Source organism: Serinus canaria, chromosome 20 (assembly GCF_022539315.1).
Source record: "Serinus canaria isolate serCan28SL12 chromosome 20, serCan2020, whole genome shotgun sequence".
Taxonomy (NCBI): domain Eukaryota; kingdom Metazoa; phylum Chordata; class Aves; order Passeriformes; family Fringillidae; genus Serinus; species Serinus canaria.
The window spans coordinates 13145501-13165166 of record NC_066333.1 but is presented as its reverse complement, the minus strand read 5'-3'; the positions used below and the strand labels follow the sequence as shown (position 1 = coordinate 13165166).

The 19666-nt window shown below is 45.0% G+C and overlaps 1 protein-coding gene across 1 annotated transcript in view; it reads left to right on the top strand.

The window, feature by feature from the left end:
- The first annotated feature begins 2635 nt into the window (after window positions 1–2635).
- The window catches only part of TSHZ2 (teashirt zinc finger homeobox 2), a 210291-nt gene continuing 193260 nt past the window's right edge, over window positions 2636–19666 (top strand). Inside the window, exon 1 of the mRNA XM_050982001.1 lies at window positions 2636–3488. Coding sequence (XP_050837958.1) covers window positions 3449–3488 — 40 coding nt within the window. The 5' untranslated portion in view covers window positions 2636–3448. The remainder of the gene's footprint in view (window positions 3489–19666) is intronic.

The following is a 19666-nucleotide window of genomic DNA, read 5'->3' as shown; positions in this document are numbered from 1 at the left end:
ATATTATGGGTTCTTCCTGTGCTAAAAGAGATGCTAAATGACCTTCACCAAGTTTGTTATAAATAACAGGAGCAGGGAGCACACGCACGCTGGGTAGTTCCAGCTCTATTCAAACCCATCAGCCAATTCTGACCAGCGGATAAAAATGGACACCAGACTCTGCTTGCTTTTTTTCCCCCTTCTTCATAATCCCAGCCCAGTTCCCTCTTGAAAGGCATTCTGTTCTGTCAGCCATAATGGCATCTGCTGGTGGAGACAGGAAGCCATAAATCTGTAGGGTTCCTCTCGACCAAGCCTTGTTAATGCTCCCATTTATCACCGAGGATAGGGTGCCATCTCACTCCTGCTCCACTCACAAGTCCATCTTCTCAATTCCCCTTTCCCCAAGGAGTAACCCTTTAAAACAGTGACTTTCTCATCTTGCACGTGAAGGCTGCGAGAGGCACCGATACAAATCCCAGCGTGCACGTTTGGATGGGAGCCAGGGCTCTGGAGAACAATAGCTGTCCTCTGATCCCAGAGCACACCGAGCTGCTGCCCTGCCTGAGCCACAGCTCCTGGCTCTGCAACTTGCACGGGAGCAGCACAGGGAGAGGTTCAGACAGCGCAGGACTCTGTTGTTTGCCACCCCCTCGTGCCTGCGAGTGTCCCAGCACACACATCGTGCCCCACGGTCTGGGAGAAATCTTGCATTTAATCCTTCACAGTCCTTCACAATAAACAATCTGCAGGAGATGCAGCACCTTTCTGAGCACACAGGGAGGACAGGAAACAGAACACCAGCCAGAGGTATCTAGTGTTTTCTGATTTGGGAACCAACATGCAGAAGCTCAAAATCTCAAATCAAGACACACAGAACATGAAGGGAAAATTTTACTTTGCCACCCTGTGCTGAACTGCCTGATCCAGGTCTTGGCTGCACTTTCCAAGGCAGGTAGTGTGTCATTGCTCCTCATCCCAGGGCAGGGATAATTGTCCCACTGCTGTGGCCCCTCCTGGCCCTGTGTTTACACCTGCCTGGACTGAAGACAAAGTGGAAATCCCTGGGGTGCACCAGCAGGGTTTTACACCTGCTGCACACAGGTACCAGACATCCCCACAATTCCCATGGATTTGAGCAGAGCTGTTCACTCCCAGGTGAGTTATGCCAGGCAGAAGTGAAAAAATTAGTATTTTATTGTAGTGTTTTCCTATTTTATCTTTCAAATGAAGCATTTGCTCGCACCAATAAATACTTTGGTATTGCATATAAAAATTGCTGGAGTTCATACAGGGAAGGCCATCAAATAATTTCAGTGACACCAGTTAGGGGGACGCTTTCATAAACACAACCTTGTGTTGAACACAAAGGTCACCTGGGGGGCTGCAGGCCTGTGCCTTGCAGATGGCCCAGTGACACTGGCTGCACCACAGTGGCTCTTGCTGATGCTTTGTACCTGACAGATATATTACATATATTTATATTTATATTTGTCATTATATTTATTTATATTTTTATATTTGAGAGGGATGTAAATTACTCGTATTAAACCAAACAGTTTCAATAGGAAGAGTCAAATGTCAAAACAGAAAAAAAAAAAAAAAGGTAAAAACTCAGTTCTACAGCAACCTCTTGGTTTAAGATATGGAGTATCAGAAAAGCTACTTTTAGGAGGTCTTGTACAAATTATAGTTGAATACATAGAAATTAGTCTATCCTTTCAATCCCAAATCACATTTAAACCCTCAAGGTGTTCACAGCAGCTGAAGGAAATGCTGATGAATGGACCTGACTCTCCCTAAATCCAGGTGCCAGGCAGAATTCGGGGAGGAGAAGGGTTTCACCCAAACTTCACCAAACTTCGATGTCCAACCCTCCGATCCCTTTGTGTTTCTACGGCTGGGACACCTCAGGGTGCAGAGTGACACCCTGGGCAGGGAAGGGACCTGGTCACCAGCCCCGCGCTATCCACAGGCGGGAGGGAGCACCTGGGGGAGCATCCCCCGGTCCCCAGCTCTGGGCACACCTGGGGGAGCATCACCCGGTCCCCAGCTCTGGGCACACCTGGGAGAGCATCACCCGGTCCCCAGCTCTGGGCACACCTGAGGGAGCATCCCCCGGTCCCCAGTCCCGGGCACACCTGAGGGAGCATCCCCCGGTCCCCAGCTCCGGGCACACCTTGGGGAGCATCCCCCGGTCCCCAGCCCCGGGCACACCTGAGGAGGGCCCCGGTGACCCGGCAGCCGCGGGCAGCCCAGCGGCAGAGCGCACCCGGCCGCCCGGCGGGATCCTTGCTGCAAATCCCTCTTTGCCCTGGACCCGCCCTGTCTCGGGTGGATGGCACGGAGCGCCCCGGCCCCGGCTGCCCGCAGCGCCCTCCCTTGGGAAGCGCATCCTGCGGGGCCGGGGGTGAGCCCGGGTTGGTCCCGCACACGGAGGGGGTGGCCCCGCAGCGGGGGTGGTCCCGCACGGGGGGTGTCCCCGCGTGGGGAGTGGTGTGAGGAGGGGGTGTCCCCGCGTGGGGAGCGGTGTCCCCGCGGGGCCGGCGGGGCGGCGGCGGCGCTGGCGGCGGCGGGCGCGGTGCCGGCGCCCTGTCTCTTTAATGAACGGCTCTGCCGCCCGGCTGCGCGGAGTAAATTTCCTCCTGTCATCGGGTCGCGGAGGAGGAGTTTGTTAATGTTCAGTTTGCTCGGCGGATCGATGTTCGCTGGCATCGCCTCGCCCTGCCTGTGTGTGCGTGTGCGCGCGTGTGTGTGCGGGGCGCGCGTGTGTGTGTGTGTGTGTGTGAGCGCGTGTGCGCGCGTGTGCCCGCGCCGGGGGTGCGTGTGCGCGCGTGTGTGTGCGGATCCCACATTTCCTCCCATCCCGAGCCTCCCTGTCCGCTCCCATATCACTCACTGCCTGGCATCTGACAGCACGGAACCTGCGGCGCTCCGCGCACACACACGCACGCACACACACACACCGCGCACACCCGGGCACCGCTCCGCCATACGGCTCTGCCAGGAGGAGGAGGACAGGACAGGGAAGGGAGGAAGCAGCCAGCCCCACAGTCTCTCCAGAGCTGCCTTTTTAATATATACAGATCTATTTTGTTATTTATTTATTACCGTTCTCTGGCACTGTGGGCGCCTTTCATTTGCTCCTGAGCTTGGATGTTTGAATCAAAGCAAAGCAAGTGTTGCAACAGTTAAAAAAAAAAAAAAAAAAAAAAAAAGCCAACCAAAAAAAAAAAAAAAAAAAAAAGGGAGAGAGAGAGAGAGAGAGAGAGAAAGAAAGAAAGAAACCTAGATCTCTAAAATAAAATAAAAACCAAACAGGTTCCTATCAGTGAAGTGGAAAGGAGGGGGGCAGGGGAGGCTTGAGGGGGGTGCTGGGGAAGCAGCTGAGAGGCAGAGGAACACGGCTCAGGAGCGTCTCAGGGCTCTCGGATCTGGGGACAGAAGTGAGATTGGAGAAAGTAGAGCGATGCCAAGGAGGAAACAGCAAGCACCCAAACGGGCTGCAGGTAAGGAGAAGCCATCCACTTACACAGCCTCTGTCTCTCCGCTCCTTCCACTCCTACCCCCCATCTTTATTATTATTTAGGGTCACCCTTGCTTTTCCGGGCTGGATCTTTATTTATTTATCCCCCCTCCCCCTCCCTTTCCCTCCGTAAGTCTGAGGAGCCAGTTTCATTCCTTATTGCCAAGATTTTGCTCTGCCGCGGGCTGTCCGCTCGCCCTCCGCCGCTGCCCCCGGCTCGCCGCCGCTCCCCGCTGCCGCTGCCCGGCCGAAACTTTTCCCCCCAACTTTCTTCCCCCGGCCCCCTTCTCCCCCTGCCCCTTACCCTGCCCGAACTGAAAGCAGTCGGGCTTCCCTTCGCTTTTCGCTTTAGGATAGATTTTTTTATTTTTCCCCCTCCTTTCTGGTTCTCCCCCCTCCCGGTGGCTTTCGCTTTGGATCCGTGTGTTTCGCGAAGTGGGTCGGGGTGTTTAATCTTTTATTTCGCCGTATTTCTGGTGGCAGTTCTGGCCGGGTGAGTGTGTGAGAGAGCGCTGTGTGTGCCTGAAATAGTACAGGGACTCTCTCTGCTGATGAACCCGGTGGGGAAGTTCAGCCTTTGATCATCAGTGGTGAAAATTGCAACAGGAAATAAAATGAAACGTTCTGACTGTTAGGAGACAATCCACATTTTCAAATCAAATCCTTCTTTTGTTTCGTAGCCGAGTTTATATATTTGCACATGCCAAGTGGTTTTGCAATTTATTATTTTTTTTTTAACAGAAGAAAATAGTTTGCAACTTTGGAAGTGTTTTGTTTGTCATTGTAGGGTGTTCTTTTTCTTTTGGGGGCCAAGAAAAAGAAACAGACGAGTGGGTCTGTATAGTAAATCTTTTCAAAGAGTTTTCTTTCAGGCTCCTTAATTGCTTTTTATTTTTTTTTTAATAGTGTGGTGGGGTTTTGTTTCTGGGAAGCGCAATATGGAAGTTCATTTTTCTTCTGCCAGACCCACCCACTGAAAAATCAGCTTTCCAGTTGATTGCCAGCTTTGATTTGACATTTGATTGATCACCTGTCATCTTGCTGCCTTTGATCTATTCATTCTTGATATATATCAATAAATCACTCACCATGGTAACCCAAGTGCCAATGACGTAAGGCTTGCCCTCTAGATTCTCTTAGCCAGACATGCACAATTATTATCTTGTTTGGCTTTTAATGTAGGCGGGTTTTTTCCCTTCTTTTTTCCCTTTGTGTCCTTCCTCGGATTAGTTCTTTAAAGAAAACTTATATTTGATGTCTTTAGTTCAAAAATTGTCCCTCGCCCTTGTGAATATTTCCTGGGTGTAGCACAGCAAATGTGGGACAAAACGTACGGGCAAGTTTAGTGGCACACTTGAATAAACTTTGTGAAGTAGTGCTTGGGATCCACGCAGGGGGAAATGTCACCCAGAGAAACTGGGACACGCAGAACTTTTATCAACTCTCAGCTCTGGCTGCATTTCCTTGGGTGCAGGACAATGGGCTGCAGGCAGAAGCTTTTGGGACGTGCCCAGTGAAGGTACCTATGCAGGCTGGCATTCCTGGCAGGCAAAGATCCCAATTTATGGTGATCGCTATAAATAACAGCTCCCCTAGAAATACACATGTTTATAAAATATATAAATATATAAATATATAAATATATATATGTATTCGGGAGGCCTCTGCTGTCAGAGTTGCTGGTATTATTTTCTTCACCCAGAGGTTTGATCTGAATAAGGCATTCACATTTTCAACTTGCAGGATAAATAAATAGCTGCTTTTTCATGGATGCTGATCGGCACAGTGACAGTGCTGGAACTGCTCCTTTTTTCTCTCTGTCAGGAACATGAGGCTTCATTTTATTTGGGTTTCAAAGTAGAATTTTCACTTGGAATGTGTGTAGTATCTTTTCGTGGCAGGGGCACGGTGTTCTTTTTTAGAAACAGGATACAGTAAGTAAATTTTTGCAAGCAAAGCCCGTGCTGTTGTTTCCTAGGATTTCCCTGCTGAGATACAGTAAGAGATGTTTTTATCCAGGATCCTGCAGCATTTTTAAGATCTTAGTGACCGGGAGAAACTCGTATGACCACAAGTAGATCTATCCTTTCTCATTCTCGTTATAAAATGTGCATTGCTCTTCAGTGGTGCATTTCTTTGATTAGATTTCTCTTCAGATCAGTGTTGTTTCAGGTGAGCAAAATCCTGCAAATGCAGTCCAGTTTCAGCCAGCAGAACTATTTGAAGTAGGTTTATACATTTGCAATAGTTCTCCTGCTTTGAAGTTGTATTTGTCTGTTTGTGGGGGGTAGGGGGGAGTTTCAAAGAGCAGACGTGCCTGTTGTATATAGTTCTTAAAACTGACTTTCATTTTCAGGGATAATACTGAGGTTCTGTTTTGTATGGTGAAAAATACCTCAAAGTGACAGGAGACAGACTGTGCAATAAGAAATGTATCTCTCATCAAGGCTGATAGCAAAGCTCCTCAGTCCTTTTATTTAAAGGAGTTAATACATTATATATTACTTAATTTTCACTTTTATTTATTTTTAGTTGCACGAGTTCAAAGGTATCAGTTGCACTGCATTTTGTCTTGATGGCAGCAGAGATATTGAAGAGAAGTTTGCAACTTTTAATTTCTTCAGATAGTTCACCTCCAAGGGAAGAAAAATGATAAGCCTTATGATTCTGGACATGCCTGCTTTTGTCATTGCTTAAAATTAAATACTATGCACAACTGTAAATAATTACTGCCATGCACTGACTTTGAAAGCAGGTTTCGAGTTTGATTAATGAATAATGTAAAGGTTAGAGAGAACCAGCGAGTGAATCAGAAGTGAGGTCCTGCTGTTAGATGAAAATCTATCTAGAGAAATATACATGGCAATTTTGTCCTTTTCTATTATTAATTTTAAGCCTTGAATTCCTAAGAAATATATTCCCGAGCATTGTAATGAAACAAGGGAGTGTAATTGGATAAATGGGGCACTATTTATGTGTGATGATGGGGATTTCTGCTCTCCGATTACACTTTTAGAGCCACTTTATTTCACATCGACACCGAGACGATGTCAAACGCATTTTGATCTTTGCAGGAATCTTTCCTGAATCATCCTTGCGTTCTGAGAGCGTCACTGCCAAGTCGATAGTTCTTGAGGCAGAGAGTTGCAGCTCTTTCCATCAGAGCCTGCTTTAGGATGGGACTGTGTCTGCAGCAAGCAGCCCGTGTGTGTTGGGGCTTTGCAAACGGGCCCGATTCCTCCCCGCTCAGGGGCAAATCAAACATCGCTTCCCTGGAGCATCACTGAGTTCTGACTGCTCCTGTGAGCAAGAGGAGGCTCAGGCCCACAAAGCCCTTCATCCTTCAGCAAAATGCAGCCAGGTCTGGGGCAAAAGTCTCGTAACGATTCCATAACAAATGGTAATATATTAACAGAAGGGTGGAAAAAGGGTGGAAGCAAAGCAGAATTGCTATTCAGATTTTATTCCTAGGGGTATGAAATAGCTTTCAAACACAATTTCACTGGATTAAACTCTCCTTTCCCCTGCAGCTTGTTTAAATGTGCATATTTTATTTTGTGATCATGAATTGGTAGTTTGCTTTTTTAAAGCCTGCAAAGAGGGATCTGGACTTAACGCCCTTTGCGGGTGAAATTTTATATTTCTTCTTTTCTTTCTCTCTCAGCCCTGACAGACTAGCTAACAACCAAAGCTGGGGAGAAGGACAGCAGAAGCAGGTCTCAGGCACATTTATTCTGTTTATTGGAGCTGTAGAATAACACGGGTTTGTTTTTGGAAGAGTCCTCATACAGCAGCAAGCAGAAGATGGTGAGCAGGGAGTTCTTTAAAGCTGCAGCTTGCACCTTAGTAGGAAAGGTTATTTAAACCAGAATTGTATTTAGAATGTGAAATTCTGCTTGTGCAGGGAGCAGAGTGAAAAACCAGCAAGGCTTGCTCCCTGAATTTCTATGGTGAAAGGCAGCCAGATATCTCTGTAAATGTATCCAGGAGCACTGTGGCTGTTCCAGGATTGTTTGTATCCTTTGTAACAGGGGCAATGGCAGCAGATTCCAAGGAAGCAGTGCTGAATGAAACTGTAGAAATGGCAGCACTGTTTTGTTTCAACATCCTCCAGAAAAGCAACTGCACATCAAAACCACCTAAACAGTTCATGCCTCAGAACCCTTCACTTACAGTGCACATCACCATGCTGACAGATGACAAAAAGGCCAAGGTGTTCACAAACAAGAGGAGCCTTTAAATCCTGGCTAATTAAATATCTTCAAAAATAGGTACTTTTGCAACTAAAGAGGCACCAAAATTAGTCGCCATCTGCGTTAAATTCTGCAGTCGGCTCCTAAGCCCAAAGCTGCTCGGAAATTTTTTTCCCCGTGTCAGAACTCAGGCCTGAACGGGACAATTTGAAATCATGCTCATTTTAGTGCCTATTTCCCTATTTCAATTTTCCTCTCATTTATCCCAGCCAGTATCTCCCCACTATCTGAAGAGCGGGGCGCACCCAGAGTTCAGCCCCCGTGACTGGGAAACAAAAGACATTTCCATCAGCAAATAACACAATTTTACAGCACTTTTGAAAGCGTGTCCATTGTCAGAAATTCTAGTGCATAACTGCTCTCCCTCCTCCGTGCTCTCTGAGAAGCCCATTTTCTCCAAACCGGCAGCATTTTGGAAATTTCCTCCCGGAGCTTTTCTCCTCCTGATTTTTGCTCTCATTTTCAGCACCCACCTCAAGGAGCTTTCTCCCCTAGCAGAGGTCCCTGGAGTCCCTCGGTAGCACAGGGCCAGGGTGAGCTTTTCTGCCGTCATTTCCCTTCCCATCCCGATGAGGACATCACTCCCAGAGAGCAACTCCAGACTCGCGGAGAAAAAAAAGCTGTCAGTTGCTGTGGCTGCAATTCCCAACTTAGCAGCAGCAGAGGGAATGGAACTGTACTCTATCAATTACAGTTGGAACCAGAGGCTAAACACTTATTGTGTTAAGCTATTGTGCAGATCTTAAGAGCTCAAATGTAAAAAAAATATCATGTCAGCTGGTGGAGGGGAGAATAAGGCCTGGTTCTTCCACTGGATGACGTATTATTAGCAAAGGCAAAGTGAAATTATTCAAATTCTGTTTAATGCTTCTCGGGTTGAGATGTGTGTGCCACGTGCTGCCTTAAAAAGGTGGGATCCTACAGACTTTGCTGCTAGAATAAGCCTTTGTTTTTCCCTCTTCTCTGCAAAATGAAAATATTTGTGAAGTTTTACCTCCAAAGCATGCTCACGCAAGCAGAGAGACATTTTCATTTGTCTCCCAATCTGATACAGGAGCCAAGTGGAACCGCATTACACTCCGAGCTGAAGTCTTCCATTTCATTCATGCAAGAGCAGGGATTTTTCATTACCTATTTAATTACAATCATTTACATGAGAGTGGGCCCAGTTCAGCCGCTCTTACTCAGCACTTTGCTTCAGTGGGTGCCTGGCCTGTGGAAGGACTGTCTCTGTAAGGCTGGGCTGTTCAGCTACAAAATTCAATAGATATGTTCCTGGGGAAGCATTCTGCCTCTGAAGAGGGACCAGACTCTTCCATTAAGCTTGAAATCCAGGGCCACTTCTGCTTGGAACTTCTGTTCCTAACGCTTGTGAGCTATTCTTTCCTGAAGGCTGGATGACTGAGATATTCTGCTTGCTCGGCCAACTTCCCTCCCCAGTCACGTTTCTGTGTTAATTACTGAGCACTGGTCCTGGGTACCAGGAGGTGAGATGGGCTTTTAAAAAAAACCTTCTTTAAGGCATGGTGTTCATGTTGTGCACAGGGGCGGCAGCTCTCGAGAAAATGCTTGAAAATGGGGTTGCAAATCCAAAGCCTGAAAGTTCCATGTGCTTTTAGGGGCTAAAAGCAGTTATTTCTCATTAAGGTGGCTTCTCACTTGAGGCTGTTGGCACAGAGTAATTTTTACTGTGTTATAATAACGGCTTCTGCAACTCAGAAGTACCTTGACAGCAAACCGTGTATTTTTTAAGGTTTCAAGGAGAAAAGCATCACAGAAGCACAGTGTTTCCCATTAGATTTACACATCCCTCTTCAACTGTTGCTGGCTTTTCATCCATTACCTTGTGAGCTTTCTCAGGCAAAAAAAAGAAGTGGAAAAACTGGTCTTCTGATCTAATTGTTGCATTAAGTGTTTCATTTAGAAAAATGAAGAGAATCTTTGTTTCCCTAAAAGAAATGTTTTCCCCCTTTGCCCTAGGAAAAAGAAAGGCACAACAATAGCTTCAAAATGACAGGATCTGATTGTGAAAAATACAGAGTTTCTAACGTGCAGCGCCTGATGGTCCCAAGTACTGGTAAAATTCCACAGTTAAATAGAACAAACAGTCCTAAATGTCTGAGAAACGGATCCTTTTCAGGCATGCACACATCCATACCTGCAAGGAGAGGAGAAAAGTGCCTGTCTGGGAGAGGGATGCACCTGGAGAGCTCGGTTGTTCAGAGCAGGTTTTGATTATTGCACCAATCTTTGCCCGAATGTTAGAACTATGCTGTTAGCAGTGGTGTCTCCTGAAAGTCCTTTGTTAGGGTTTATTTTCTTCAAACCTCCAGTTCCTGGAGTCTGATGATGATTATGCAAGTGTCCAATATGCATTTTGAAAGGAAATTTATTTCAAACTGCTCACTCTGGAGAGGAACCTGAAAACAAGCAGGCTGGAAGTTCTTTTGCAGGAGAAAAATGCCTTGATTCTCACAGTGGCTGGTTTTAACTTCCCATCGTTTTCAGCCAGTCCCATGATTTTTGAGGTTGCGCTTTGTGCTTTTTGTATAAACAAGGTTGGCAGTATTGCTTTTGCCTGATTCTGGTGATGAACTGGTGTGTGTGTGTGTCTGGGTGTATAATTACAGACATACACACACATAATATCAGTAAACAAAATTCTGAACGTAATGATGGAGTGGAGCTGTGTGAATTGGAGCTCTGGCTTTGTGTTGCCATAAACAAAGCAGTTATGAGAGCTCAGACCATCGGTTCTTGAGGAGTGACTTTCAATTGAAGTTTCCTGGAGATTGCTTTTAGTGGCAATTAAATCTAGAAAGTTAATAGGCAGCAACTGCTCTTTATAGGATAAATACTACGAGGAATGCACAGCCTACCTTTTTCCCAGATATAATCAGGCTGAACTTTATTGAAAAAAAATTTACAACTAGCAACATTAATGCTGTATTTTTATTGTATTAATGCAAATGAGATGCTGACTTCGTTCTTTCATCTCCATGGCTTGTATCTATTAGAGCTGTATCTTATTCCTTTCTGTGTCTTTTCTCCCTGTGTTCTGTAAACTGCTCTCCTCTAATGATACTGAGGCTCATTAAAGTTACTCCCAATGCTAAAGAGACTCTGGGAAACATCCTGAGCTCTGGATGGCTGTGGAAAAGCACAACTACCGAGGAGATGGGGAAAACTAATCCAGATCAAGCCTTGCATTCCCAGTTTGGGAAACCTTTAAAACTGATGGGTCAAACAGGAAGAAAAAGCTCACAGGAAGGACTGTGTGCTGCAAAGAACAGGTCATTTTCAACTCACAGCCCTACCTGACAAAGATAAAAAGCAATAAAGTTTTAAGGAGCTCGCTGGCTCTTCCTGCATCTCTCTCAAAAGACTCATTTAATTGAAAAGCCTGTTGTGCCTGTTTTTATGCATGTAAAACAGAAAAGGGGCAATTTTGCACAGGGCCTGATATTCCAGCACAATATAATTGGAACTCTTCCTGCCTGCTTTTTAAGTCTCTCTGTTCATATAAAATTAAGACCCACTTATCTTAAATTGTAGTAAATCTCATCCAATATTGCTTTCATAACTTAAAAAAGGCTGTTACATATTCCCAAAGCAACTTTGCTGAAGTGATATTGGGTCTGTTTATGTGGAATCGGCGCAGAATTCCTATTGAAAAAAGGAGCAGCTTACAGTTCTTGTTTTTAATGAAAATAATTAGATTCTCGAGAATACCTTGATAGCTCAGATTTTTTGTTTTCCTAGTGAAACTCTGCTTAGAGGAGACTGGAATGAAAATCTGCACATTGTGGTTTGTGTGTGCAGACAACAACCTTATTTCTATCACTCACCCTGCAATTGGACAGAAGTAATTTCTATTTTTCATAGAGAGATTTTACTCTGAATTTTCCATATATAAATGTTTTTTTGTGTGAATCGCACGGCGAATCACCAGCACGATTTATAAGGTCTGCAATTTTCTTTGTACATATAGGAAGAACTCATTTGCTTCCCACAGGGTGAGTGGACTTCACAGGAAAGCGCTGGGTCTTTTATGATTTTATGTTTTGTATCGAAGAAACCTTGTGCCAGCTGCTGTATTGCTCTTCCAAAATTATTTTTTTATGTGTTTTTCAGCCGTGTCGTGCCATACATAAGCACAGTACAAGTAGCATTAAATTAACCCGTGAAAGGAGAAAGAAGCTAAGTAGTTATATTGATCATCTGTAGCATTAAATGCTAAAAAATTAAAAGCTTTCCAGTGCTTTTGATTAGCTGTGTGGATCCTGCTCGTATTTGTGTCCTTTGTTAGGCAGTGGAGCAATATTTTTTCACACTTAGCACCTTTCTTCCGCGGATTTCTTGCTGATACTCCTCAGAATAACCCCAGAGATGTGGAATATTTCCCCTCAGCTGTACAGAAAGGCGAATTGAACCCAGGAGGTTTTACCTGATTTGCTCAAGGTCAAGCAGCGTTTGCTCCCAATTCCCTGCTCGCGGTACTAGATCACATTTCTATCATTAGAGCATTTCCAGGAGGGAAGTCTGGGCTGGAAGCTCAAGGCATCCCTGCCCTGTGCTGGGGAGAAAAGGGAGCGGACCAGCTGGGACCCTGGGGAAGGTGGAAATGCAGTTTCATCCCTCCCGTGCAATTCCCTGTGGTGGTGGAAGAGGCACTTTGCTCATGGCCAGGAGCTCCCAAAAATAGGAGGGCTCATGGTTTGAGAGACCAGAGCTATGTTAATTCTACCAAGCCAAGGGAGCTTGACTAAGCAAGAGTTTTAGACAGAATAATCAAGTTTTTTACATTCTGGTTTTTGGTCAATGCTAAGTTTCAGGACCTGAGAATTTGGTTCCTGTTACTTTTCTTCCCATAAATTGTTCTGCATTTCTTTGGAGAGCTGGATGTGACTGTCTATAAAGCATTGCCCTGAGAAATATGTAAAACCTGGTGTAATTGCAGCTGAACAGGCCATGCACATTTTCCTCCACCCAGACTGCCAGAGGAGGTTGGAATTCTCTGGTGATAGAGCTGGAGGCTCAGCTTGCAGTCCTTGGGGGTCAAAATCCTTACATGGGCAGCTAAAGAGAGACCTGAATTTTCAAAAGCCTTTAGCACCAAATTCCTATAGACCCCTCAGTTCCCTCTCTTGTGTAAACTGGAATTGGGCCTCAATCAAAGGCACTTTTATGTTGTCTCCCTGGACTGGAGATGTATGTATTGCCTATTGAAGAAATATGGTGCAGGTAATAGCCTCTGGATTCATTAAGGGTTGTTTATGTTTATTTTCACACCATATTACCTCTCAGCAATGGTTGTTTCAGCCATTATATTGACAGGAACTCTGAATAAATCTTAGGTAATATGGGGCTGATCTGCCTTACCTGGGAGACCACCTGCTACCCTCTTGAGCAGAGGTGCTGAATCACCAGGTAGGGCTTTCTCCTCCAGAGCTGGGGACCTGGGAAGCTCTCCCGTGGCTCCTTTTCATGTGGAAATTAATACTTGCCTCTATTTCTGAATGGTAGGTTATTAGAGTTCGTATGCAAATTCCCAGGATGGGAATTTGTCTCTCGTTGATAATTGATATAATAACATATATTTTTGGTGGTCCAAAGTCCTTGAGCTCGAGCCTTGTATATGTAATTTATGTTTATTTCTTACTGTTATTAACTGTAATTTAGTTGTTGGCGCCTTTCATTGCCTTAGATTGAAGGGAATGTCTCTCCCCATTGCCCCTCCATAAACAATGCCCTCTCAGGGTTCCTTCTCCTGTATCCTTGCCCAGACATTTCCTAGCCTGTCAAATACTGTCATTTTATTCCTTACAGATCATTCACAGTACGTCTCCTGTTGCACACACAAATAAGGAACAAATGCAATCAGGATGCATCATCGTTTAGCATAACAAATAAAAGCCGATCTGTGCAGATTTGCCTTAAAGTGTCTCTTAATATGTATTGTCAAAATGTCTGAAGATGTCTCTAACTCGTAAGAGTTTAATTATTTGTGACAATTAAACTAATATTCAGAGCAGGAAAAAAAAAATTAAGGGATTAAATATTTTCTCTTGTCAAAAGCTAACAAAACATCACCTGGCAGAGCAAACTCTTTAAATTTTGTGTTTCAAGCAGACCTTAGAAAGGAAAAAGCACCAGAACAAAATTACAGGGCCTGGATTTGGTATGGAATTTGAGGAAACTGTATTTTTAAACTAGACCAAAATTTAAAGGCACATCATTAAAGTATATATCAGTAATGAGCAGCTGAATACTTGATGATTTAAAAGAGTTTCTATCAATTTTTAAGGCAGTGCTGGAATTTATGGCCAAGGGCTGCTCTGCCTGAATCAGGGACTCAGACCTGGGATTTTCAGCCTCGCCTGGTTATTGTTTTACTCGTGCATGAGAAAAAACAGCTCAAATATGACAGCACAAGTCATCAGCCTTTTCTGTGGTTGGAATTACAGATGTCTTTTTTTGTTTTGTTTTTTGTCTGAGGAGCTCTTTCTCTGTCTGGGTTGTTCAGACTGGAGAGGCAAGGTGCAGTGAATAGGGCAGGGCAAGTAGCCAAGACTGGTGCCCAGGGCTCAGCATCTTCACCTGCCTGGCAGGCCTTGAATGTGGTAAATGTTCAGATGTGTGATAGTAAAAATAGGGGGAAAATAGGAAAAGTCTTGAACAGAACAGAAAACCAGCATAATCCTTGAGAACAGTGTTGTGTGGATGTGGGAGCACTGGATAGCCCAGGGCATGGCAGCAAAAACTTCTGTGTTATGGACTCACCATTTCTTATAGTCCAGCTTGTTTGGGGTTTCCTGTTGAGCAGTTTGATTTCTACTGGTTCTGATGTTTCCAGTTCTGAGCTGCTCGAAGAGACCATTTCCATTATTAAAATCTGTGTTTTCTTTCTTAAAATGTTCTTCCTGTAATTTAGGGTAGGATGTTATTTGGCAAAAAATTAGAAGACGTTCATCAGGGTTTATTTCAAAGCTGTGGGACCACTGAGCTTTCTGGCAGTGACGTGAACATTTTTCAGAGATATCTTCTGCTTTCCCTGAGAAAATCCACCCAAATTTGTCTGACTTATAAAGCCTAAAAGTTGCTGTTGCCAAAGAATTTTTAGAAGGTGACACAGCATTCTCCAACGTGCCATCCCCACCACACATGCTCTGCTCTTGGTTTCTCTTTTTCAATTACATTCCCTTATAAAACATTTGAGCTGGGGATAAGTAGGACAGTGGCTGCCGGGGCAGCCATGGGTCCGAGCAGAAGGAGAATGAAGGACAAGTTTTTTTTGTGTTTAGCTGGAGCACAGGCCTTGAAGGAGGAAGCAGAGAGATTTAGGGAGCAGAACGTGGACAAGAGGGGCAGAAAGCATAACATTATGAAATATCCACTGCAAACAGGGGTAAACTCATGAGCGTGGCTTTATTGCCCTGTCAGCACCGCAGTAACCGTGAGCTCGTGCCGGGAGCACATCCGGCAGCTCCTGCCCGGTCAGACCTGGGTGGGAACCCTTGTGGCTGCACACGTGGGACTCCCAGCTGGCTGTCCCAAAGCCTGTACTCATCCCCACCTCAGAGACAGAAAAGATGTGTGCAGGAAATCCATCCAGCCCAGCTGGAACAAACCGTGCCGGGCCGTGCCGGGCTGGCAGCGCCAGGCCTGAGGGGCCGCCATGGCCCGGTAGGCCCAGCGCGCGTGAGGCGGGACCTTCTTCTGTGGGGAAAAAGTCAAAAAAACCCCTTTAAACTGGCCAGAGCTGTGCCCCCCATGCCAGCTGAATGGCAGAGATGAGATGCCATCCACAGGCACGGCACAGGCAGCTCAGGAAAAGTGCAAAACCCAATGGGAAAGGAGGAAAATCCCGATTCCTGGTGTGGGAACAAGGAGAAGATGATGTCGGGCAGGCGCAGGGCTGCCCTCGGATGGCAGAGCCAACAGGAGAGTGGAAGAGCTCAGGCAGCACATGGACAGGTTGGTGACCCCATATAGAACCTGTGGCATTGTTACATTTGATATTTTGATCTATTTGGTGTGTTTGGAAGGCGTTGGGGTGTGGGACAGGCGTTGGTCAGTGGTGGCGCCAGGCCTGGCATGGCCGGGGTGGGTCAGGCCGAAGGGAGTGTGGGCGCTTTGGGCAGTGAAGTAGCTGTGGTACAAAAGCAGCTCAGAGACAACACAAAGAATCCTGCCAGGAGTTTCAACCACAGATATCTGTTCAGATAAAAGGCTTGCTAGTCTGAGAGCTCCTCTCTTGCCCCAACATGCCCATGGTGGAGGGCTGGTCCCTGGGTCGCTGTGTGGGTACCTGCCCTGGGCCCCTGGGGCTCTCACTTAGGTTTTACTCAGAGACAGGGGTTTATTTTATTTTATTTCATTTTGTTTGCTGCCCCATGGGAGTTTTTTCCTATAAATCTGATCTTTCTATCTGAAAGTCAGCCACAAGACTCGAATCGGGCTCAGCAGAGCAGGTTGCCTTCAGGTTATTGTACTGGTTTGTGTCACCTCCAGCATTTATGTATTAAATAACTAAAATCCTGAGAATGTTAATCTAGAAAACAGTCATCTCTGCATTACTCTTTTGCTGCTTTGGTGAACTTAGTAAAGATTTTACAAACTTGTGATTTGGGTTAAACAAATGTAAATCATGTGGAGAAAGAGTTGCAGGAAGGCAGAGGAATGTTATGATGCCATCAACATCTGGGTTTCCATTTGTTTGGATTAGGGACATTTTACCTTAATCATTCCCAAACACGTCTGCTAAAATCCCTTCTTTCATTTTTTATCACCTATGAGGTTCAGCAAGGCAGAGTTTCAATTTATGTGTGTGTGTTAGGGTAAAAGTGCTGAAATTTGTTGTTGCTGTGAGTATACGAACAGTCTCATTTTTATATTAGTCCTGCCTCTTTCTAATTGTTTGGAAACATTTTGACTCAGTTAAAATGCACTATTTCCAATATACAAAGTATGAGCAGGGGAGCAAGGGAGCAATTACGAGTTTCTCCAAGGAAATAAGCATCTCTTAGCCATCATCCTGCAACTGGGAAAGTTCTAATACATGACATCTCTGTAATGTAACCTAATAATATTTTTTTTAAACAGTGATGTAATGGGGAGAGTGACCTGGACTTTGTAAAAGTTCCTCTACTTACTTCAGATTCCCAAGGGCAATGTAACATTCTAGACAGTGTTTTATATGCCCTGATTAAAATGTAACATATTTTTGCATTTCCTGTGCAGTGACCTGTTAGTGCTCATAGACAGAACACTTAAAGAACAGTTACAAGGAGACATTTCCAAATGTGCCTAATACGGGCGAGTTTTTATAACAATCTTATTTCATTTGAAATTGCAGCTACAGCAGGAACCATTCAGACGGCACATTGATTTAACTTTTTAATCCACTGTTTTGCTACGTCAAGTAAAATAAATGTTTGTTTTTAGCTCCCTTTTTTTGCATTGCTAAAACTCATAACTACTCGCTTTAAGCTTGGGATTCTAAAGGGAGCTACATTATCTGAGATTTAAAGCTTGCTTTTTGTAGCTGCTTTCTCACAACTCCCCCAAGAAAAAAAAAATACAAAAGTACAACTTTAGCAAAAAGGGCTTTTATATCTCTATCAATTATAGAAACACCAGCTGCAGTAGATTACAAGTGTGTTTGGCTGATTGTGATGTTGTGTGGGGAAAACTGTCACAAGGAGCTGGATGCTGTTCTCCCCAGCAGCTCCGGGATGTCGCTCAGCTCGGCTCCCCGGTGCTGCTGCCAGGGCTGGGGTGGGCGCTGCCAGGCTGCCACAGCCAGCTCTGGATGGAGCACACGTCCTGAGAAAGGATGGAATGTGGGCACAGGTGTGAACTGTGTGTCACTGTGTGTATGTGCTGCTCTGGGAGCTGGGGTAGAGCGCACAGAGACAGACCTGGCCCGGCAGCCTCTGGGGACAGCCACTCCACTCACTGCTCTTCTGTATTTTTTACATCCAAGATACTTACTTTTGCTTTTTTGAAGAAGAAAGTGGGGGAAAGGCACCACAGAACAAAAATTGTTTGACCAGCCCGTAAAGGTAAAGCGGCTGGAAATCATGGTAAAATAATTACGATATCAAGACAGCAATGCAAGATGGGCAGTTTAGGATATTTGGTGCTGTTGAGCTCAGGAAAAATTAATGTCTCAACGTGTGTGCAGGTCATTATCACTCCACTAAAAACTGGCTACACGGGTAGCAGCCCAAGGGCTCTCAGTTGGTTGTGCCTTGGTTTCTATGTCATTTATCTTACTGTGCTTTGGTCACTCTGGGAGGACGTGGTTGGGCCCTGGTTTATTTTAACAAAGAGAATCTGACATAGGAAAGTTCCAGGTATACTTTACGGTGAAAATGCAATTTTCTATTTTCATTTAATCCCAGGAATGTTGGCATTTTCCAGGCTGTCAAACAAATGAGTGCACTGGAGGACAGTTAGATGTGTCTGTCTAGTTCATCTATCTAATCTACCTCATTTCTAATGTGCCCATCACCATGGTGTCTAGGCAGAAAGTATCTGCCTTGCTTTTGCTTTTCATCTTTATTGGCTGTGGTAACCTAATTGAGTCCTAAGAGCTTTTGGATTCATCTGCAAAAATAATAACAAAAACATTATCAGAATAATGATTCATATTTGTACTCTTACTCAGAATTTCCCTTTCTCTTCTGAGTGTATTTGGTTAGTGGATTACTGTTGTTTTATCTAGAAGAGGTTATGCTTTGGAGGTGTATTAAATTGGAATTTTACTTGAGTCAGCAGTGAGTCAAAACTTCATTTGGCTACTAAAGTGAATTCACTCATGTCTTCTAAGTTCCTTCTGCATTTCTCTGCAGAAGTTGACTTCATTTACTCAGTCACCCAGTCTAGCATCTGCATCTGTTCTCTGACCCCTTGTCATATAAACCATAGGTAAAGGTAATAAAAAGCAATAGAAATCATGGCTTCAAAAATGTTATCTTCCTTTGGAAGCCCTGGTTTCTGTTACATTTAACTGCTTCTCTCTGTGCCAATTAGCTAAAAAGGCATGGTTGGACTGAAGTGAGTGGTTTTCCAGGAGCAGAGGCCTTGCTGAGGGGAGATAAAGTGCTGCTGCTGATTTGCTGGGTGTGTGCACGTGGGTACCACGAGCTGCCTGTGCACATGGGGAGAAGGTGCTGCAAGGGCCGGCATGTGCCAGCCCTGCAGTCAGCATGTGTCACTCACTGTCACACTCCCTTTAGAAACATGGCTGCAGGGGCATCAGCATGGCTGTGTGCCACCTTCTGCTTTTAAAAATGTGTCCCAAGGAGTGATCAGGCCACAGCAGTCAATAAACTGGTGTTGGAGAGGCTGAATAACCAGCGTGGTGCTCACTGAGGGAAAGAGTTCACTGAAAACGCTGCAAACTCTCAGCTCTAATTGAATTTGATCTCAGCTGAACAGTTACATACAGCCCCTTTTCTACTCCTCTCCTACTTCTGTGGAAAGTGTCTTTATAAAGCTTCCCCTCAAAGATAATTTCATTGAGAGCCAGACGTTTCATACGTGACAGTGATTTCTAATCCCATCTGGACTGGCAGATCGCAGATTCCCAGCCCGTGGCCTCAGCCTGTAACACGAGTTCACACAAACGCAGTAAAACCATTGCTCTGGCACTTCAGTTTGTCCTGGAGTGATTGAGTAAGAGATGGATTGCTCTTTGTAAGATTTAATTTCATCTTCCGGGTATTTGCAGTGGACGAAAGTATGGACATGATTACATTTCGCAGGTTTTTTCTGTGATTTAGAACAAAAATTATTAGCAGAGCTGGCTCAGCAAGGAATTTCTGATGTAATCCATACCAGTTACAGGCAAGGGGTGTGGTAATAGGGAAAGAAAAAGGAGGGCTATGTGTTTATCCCA